The 6,464-nt window shown below is 44.3% G+C and overlaps 1 protein-coding gene across 1 annotated transcript; it reads left to right on the top strand.

Moving 5' to 3' along the window:
• The first annotated feature begins 2,278 nt into the window (after positions 1–2,278).
• Positions 2,279–4,622, top strand: LOC127344781 (uncharacterized). The gene is made up of 5 exons (XM_051371119.2): positions 2,279–2,368; positions 2,450–2,542; positions 2,644–2,728; positions 2,920–3,053; positions 4,252–4,622. Exons 1-5 carry the CDS (start codon positions 2,366–2,368, stop codon positions 4,441–4,443), a joined length of 507 nt encoding a protein of 168 aa, XP_051227079.1. The 5' UTR covers positions 2,279–2,365; the 3' UTR covers positions 4,444–4,622.
• Positions 4,623–6,464: the final 1,842 nt, after the last annotated feature.

Genomic DNA, 6,464 nt, shown 5'->3' with positions numbered 1-6,464 from the left:
CTAAACCCCTCCATGCAGAATCGTTAGCACTGTTACATGCACTAACCACATCATCTAAGATGGATGCGTGTGAATTATCTTTGAATCAGGCGCCACCTAAGCTCTATTTCAGGAAATAAAATTGCAATTAAATGTTCCTTTTGACGATGTAAATCTTATGTATGTCCACTGTTTTGTAACAATGCAACACAAACTCTAGCTGCCCAAAATCAGATTTGGACCGTGAACCATCTATAAAATAGGGGTTCCATATTATTTATTGTCTGATGTACCACGCTAATCGATCCACATCATCCTGATTTTTTAGACGGTTAGATTTGTAATATATGGCTATGATTTAACCAAAATAGTGTAATAACATGTTTGATCTGCAGGGAAGTGCAGCTCTTGAGATTCGCTTCCATATGACGCGTGGTTCAAGACTGTTAAAAAACAGTTGAAAAAAATGGTTTGGTCCATGGGATAAGAGTCCATAATACTTTACATTTAGAGGAGCCCAATCTTAAAACTGATTATGTTTAGAGAAGCCCAATTTTAAAGGTGACCAGTAAATGATATGTCTGATTCAAATGCAGAATCGTATATGGGCTAAGACTGTTTAATGCTAGGCTATATAAACTGATACGCACATATATACTGGTTTGCATTTAAAATATCAGAAAACAATTATACCCCTGTTCTAAATTAATTTACTCTTCTTTATCTACATTAATATGTATCTAGACATATTTTAGTATGTAGATACATGCATATATAGATAAATGTTAGTCAATTAATTTGAAAAAAATGAGTATATATATTACTAATTAGACTAAATACACATGTTTTGAACAAGTATATCCTGTAAAGTTCCACCAACTCTGCATTTAAATCATTTCTCTTTAACTTCGCACGTAAATATTTTTCCTTTTTCGTAAAAAGGTTTGATGTTATTATTTACTAGAATATGCATAATATTTGAATTAACTATAAAAATAAGATTGTCCTCTGCATCTTTCAAATTTTCTCCCCACCTCAAACAAATATTTTAACCGTTGGGTTGCTGACGCAAAATCAGTGGAGTTTGTAAAACACGTAGACCTAACAACAACGATACCAAAACTACAAGTTGAGGTCGATCCATTGTTCTTTGTCTCCTTACATCTGATGAGTTGCCGACGGTGAGGGAAACAATACAGACTGTATATAGACATGGGTCTTCTTTGTTAGAGAAAAATCTAGAAATTACACCAGATGCAACAAATCAAACGTAATAAGGAATTAACAAATGTGATATCCATGGAACCATAACTTTATTTCTCTGATGCTTTCAACCAATTAAAGATGACGCCCTTGTATTTGGGAGTGCCACCGCGCTAGTTGCAAGCAAATGACGGAATCGGTTTGCCACCTTTTTATCGATTGCCGCTACACGGTCTGTCTTTAGGATTCAATCAAGCGTCGGTGGACTACCATGAGAGATATGGAACGAGTGCAACGGTGCAAATCTTCCACAACAAACACGCCCCCTCCCCTAGTTATATATGTTTGATAAAATTAAGAGGGAAACCGTATGTGGGTAACCGTGGGTGCAAAACGTTTGTGTGAAATAATGTCGAGAGAGTAACTCTTGTACGCGTATTTGTTTTTATGTTCGAACTATCTTGCCAAAACATTGCTCCTTAATTAATAGTTTTTCCGTTTTGAAATAGTCTACATTCTAGGTTCAAAATTTCTTCTGAAATAACCTACATTCTAACTGTTAGTCAACAACAACACTGAAAACGATATGGTTTTGCTTTCTTTATTGGACGTTGTTATTTTTAATGTAGTTTAAATTCTTTGTCCGTGCAACTAAGTAGTGTATTAATAAATGTAATACTAGTTTGTCTCATTTCTTGGTAAATATAGACTAAATCAGAACCGAGGGACTAGATTAGAGCATAGCTTTTGCTCCAGCTGTTTCAAAAAAAAAAAAAGGAAATGGTATTTGTAAAACAAAGACTAAGACTTGGTTAGGCCATTTCCCCGAATTTGCAATGTACTCTTGCGATTTATTCGTTATGGAATACAGTGTGTTCCTTTCAAAAAAAATAAGAGAAAAGTTGGTTTTCTTTCACAGTATACATGGACACGCTTCAAGGCGGAAGCGATTGCGAATATTCGACTTTGGTTACACTCACTAGCTTCGCAACGTGGAACGTCCATCTGCAATCCAACGGACACGGATGCTATCAGGCCACCCGCCAGCCCTTATATAATGGCCACGCGCCGCCTGGTGGGCAAACCCTACCAGGACAAGGACCCGGAGAAGACGCCGCCGCCGACGGCCGACCTCGCTCTCGCTGCCTACTCCTCGCGACCTCGCCCCCGCCGCGCCCTCGCCATGGTACGAGCTGATCCCCCGTCCTTTCCGCTCTGGGTGCGCCCCAATGCAGGTCTAATCGATCCTCTATGTCGCTGCTCGCAGACGGTGAAGCGCCGCAACGGCGGCCGCAGCAAACACGGCCGCGGCCATGTCAAGATGGTCCGCTGCCACAACTGCGCCAAGGCAGTCCCGAAGGTTAGTTCAATCATCCGCCCGACTTTCCAAATCCATTTCCTTGTGCAAAATTGTGTCTCGTATCGACTATCGACTGTGGTGGGGTTTCTTTGCTGGTTCAGGACAAGGCGATCAAACGCTACTCGGTGAGGAACGTCGTGGAGCTAGCCGCCCTGAGAGATCTGAAAGAAGCATGTGTGTTCGAGGGTATGCTTTCTCTCCCCTTCTCCTTTCAGAGTTGTGATCGCCGACCCCCGCGTAGTTCTGCTTCTGCAAGAACATCTATAACTCGGAAATTTCATTTCGCCCCTGTTATTTGATCATCTTGACAGTTGAAAGGTCTCAGATTTTGAAGTGTTTTGTGGCATATAGATGAAAAGTGTCCTTTTTCATTTCAGGATACGTTCTTCCCAAGCTCTACGACAAGATGCACTGGTGCATCGGCTGTGCCATCCACAAGAAGGTACTCAGTGTTCGCTCCCGTAAGGAAAGGAAGAACCGCGCACCGCCGCCCCGACACTTCCGCCCCAGGGTATGGGATCCTTGTTTACCTTTGTACCTTTTCTTGTCACCTGGATGGTTGATATAATCTGCTTGTTTTCTGCTTTTAGTGTTGATTTTCCAAGTATTGGATTTGTGGCGCTACCAAGATACAATTTGCTTTCTGTTTCTCCATGTTTCCTATAGCATTTGTTGCTTGTTTAATCAAGCCCATTGACCTTCTTAGTTTCATTGTACGCATACTTGCCATTATATTTGAGTTATGCTAGTCGATTGTTTGCTCAAGCTCATTGACCAGATCGTTTGCCCCTATATCTTATCACTGGGATTTTGCGAGGCAACTTTGCCGAGGTTACCAATAGTTCACTGTGTTTTCCTATTTTCCCTGTTGCATATATCATTAGTTGCTGCTGCTTGACCTCATTTGCTATCATTTGGTTAATTGAAGGCATCCATGCCAGCATCTATTTCCTTACAATTTCCAGCTTTATTCAGAGCCTATGGTGCTTTGCAGCACTTTTGTTAATAGTGGTATTACTTAAGTTGTGTTTATGTGGGTTTTTAGGCAACTTTGCTGAGGTTTCCAACACATAGTTTGGTCTCCTCTCATACCTTTGCCTACATTCATTAGATTCCAGAATGTTTTTTAGTACAACTTGCATTATCCTTGTCCAATTTATGTTACTAAAACAATTTTGGTTTCAGTTCTTACCGAGACTTTTCAATACGGAAATCTTTCTGAATTTGATCTTCATATAATGCTAGCAAATATTATTGCCAACAAGATCAATCGCCGCTATCCTTTTGGCGTGGAATTTGTACATCGAATTGATGATTTCTCTGGTAAATAGCATTGCATTGCATTGGGGAATCTGATGTAATGTTAGGTAGTTAGGTAATAAGACCATTTGCTGCCATCCTTGTGGCTTAGTGTAATTAGTGTTGTGATTCTGTAATCCTGTACTTATTGCTTGCTAACAGAGGTCAGGAATCATTTATTGCAGTGCTATGTGTAAGATGCACTGGAAACAAAACAAGCAGTCGTTGGTAGATTTTGTCTTCGTATCTCTGAATTTTGTTTACAAGTGCTGTACTGAGGAGTTCAGTACAGATTTTTTTCACGAAAGCTTAGTCTTGATAGCTGCTGTTTGCTGGAACATCATTCTTTGCTGCTGTCTGCTATAATGCTGTTATGCCGTATTGCTGACAGTAATAGTTTCATTTTGCAGGAGGAATGGCCTGTGGGTGATGCTCCTCGTCCTGGTGGTGGCGGTGGGGGTACTGGTGGTGCTGGCGTTGGTTTCGGTGCCGGTGGTGCTGGCGGTGGCTTCGGTACTGGTGGTGCGGGTGGTGGTTTCGGTACTGGTGGTGCGGGTGGCAGCTTCGGTACCGGTGCTCCAGCTCCCATCACTGGCGCCTGATTTAGCTTCCTGGAATGCTCCGCTTCTTCTTACCCGTCTAGCTCTTACCGTAGAACTTTAGCATGAAGCCAGTGGGTACTTGATGAATTCTCTACTATTGCATCGAAAAACCTGTTATGTGGCCAGGCCAAATGTTATGTCTGATCTACCTAGTTTTGAGCATCGGTTAAGCATAAGGCTATATCTGCCTTTGCGTCTATGACGTAGAAAAATCTGTTATGTTGCCAGGCCAAATGTTATGTATGATCTACCTAGACAATTCTATCTTTCTCGCAAAAAAAAAAAGACAATTCTATCTGCTATCTATATATGTTATTGCTCAGCAGGCACCACTTGCTGTTGTTGCTTTTTATCTGGTTTCATATGGTTTTTGCCCCAAGTTGATTCAGTTACTTTTTTTTTGCGAAATCTTTGGCTGATTCTAGCCGTTTACTGAATTCAAGTGTATGCAATTTGATGGTGGTGCTCATCTTGAAAGTGTAGCAAGTTTTAGGTACCTGCATCCTGGCAGAACTCATTTTCTTCCTATAATGCTATTCGATTTACTGCAACAATAGGAGGAAATTTCCTGCAAAAAAAAAGGAGAAAATTACACAAAATGGAATTGACTAGTATGCCAAGTAAAAGGTTGTAGCTGTTGGCGCATAATTCGCCAGTCTGTTTCTCTTGTAAATCATGCTGATCCTTAATGTCTTTGTGTATGTGGTTTCAGTAGCAGATCGTTAGCTGTGCAGCACTGAAAGCTTTCAAAATGCTGGCATTCATGCCGCTCTGTGATTTCAGTCTCCTTCCCGTTGGCCTATTGATTCCGCGAGAAGGCAGCAAGAGATTATCGAGCTGTGGCGCGAATACAGCGTGTACAAGGAAATTGAACACCGGAGACTCCTTCATCCTATAGCTCGTTCCGTGTCATCCCCGCAGTAGAAATCGAGCTTGATTGATTTCCCCCATGTTTCTCTACATAGCTTCTGTTTGTGAGTTCCGAGTGTGTGCTTGATTTCCCGTCGTGTGTAACCTTACAGAGGTGAGTCAACAATCAGACAGTAGAGTTCTGAATATCGGTGTGTTGTTTGTCATCTGTGTTGGGCTCACTCATCGTCAGTTAAAATCTTCGAGCAAGGCTTGCCTGGATGCTTTCCTGTACAAACATGTGACTGTCGCCTCATCTATGTCCTGCAGTACCTTCATTCTGAATGTTGATGAACGCTCTACAGATAGGCAGAGAGGAGAGATGATCATTTCGTCCTGTGTAAGTTTCGGTCTTGTTTAACCTTGTCTCGTTTCTGAACCAAAAACCTTAGGCCGTCTCGTCTCCGTGGTCATGTCGCCCTCTCAAAAAGTCGTCGGTGGTCGTGTCGTGCTCTCTCCACGATTCGAGAACGCGGCCGGTATCAGACCATCCGACGATCAAGCTCCACCAGCCTAGACGATCAAGCTTCCACCCGATCACCGGCGGACACCACCATGACGGCGACATCCTCCACGAGGGCCCCGCAGCGCCCGCGCGCCGCCGCCCACGCCGATCCAGACAGCCCGCGGCTCGCGCTCCGCGGCGGCCGACGAACTCGTCCTCGCCGAGTTCCTCGAGGCCTCCCAGCGCGTCACCGCCCTCACCCTGCCCCTGAAGAAGAAGCGGCTCGACTTCCCAGATCCTCCGCCGGCGCTGGACATCCCCGCGCAGGGCCTGCTGGCGGGTGACGCGACAGCCGTGCGGACGGCTGTCGGCGCCGCCTCGGAGGCTGACGAGGTATGCGCCGCCATGGAAGCCGTAGAGGCGGTGTTCGTGGCGCCCGAGGAGGTGAAGCGGGAGCTGGGAAAGTTTTTGCCCTGGCCGGTGAGCTCCGACGTTGCTGGAGGCGGCCCTGCCTTGCTCGACGTACCGTGCGTTCAGGTGATTCATGCTAACATCTTGTCGTAAGTGCACTGTTGAGCACGCGGGTAACGTTTCGTCCTGGGCTCCCGCGAGTCCCAGGGCGAAACCCTTGTTCGCCACCGCCGCCAGCCCCGTCCTCCTCCTCTCC

Source organism: Lolium perenne, chromosome 3 (genome assembly GCF_019359855.2).
Source record: "Lolium perenne isolate Kyuss_39 chromosome 3, Kyuss_2.0, whole genome shotgun sequence".
NCBI classification, from domain to species: Eukaryota; Viridiplantae; Streptophyta; class Magnoliopsida; order Poales; family Poaceae; genus Lolium; species Lolium perenne.
This window is presented reverse-complemented; position numbering and strand designations above follow the sequence as displayed.

Bases quoted from the DNA above. Each gene is read 5' to 3' on its own strand.
- LOC127344781 (XM_051371119.2), top strand. The intron at 2,543-2,643 runs GTTAGTTCAATC...TTGCTGGTTCAG, and splicing joins GCGCCAAGGCAGTCCCGAAG to GACAAGGCGATCAAACGCTA. The intron at 2,729-2,919 runs GTATGCTTTCTC...TTTTCATTTCAG, and splicing joins AGAAGCATGTGTGTTCGAGG to GATACGTTCTTCCCAAGCTC.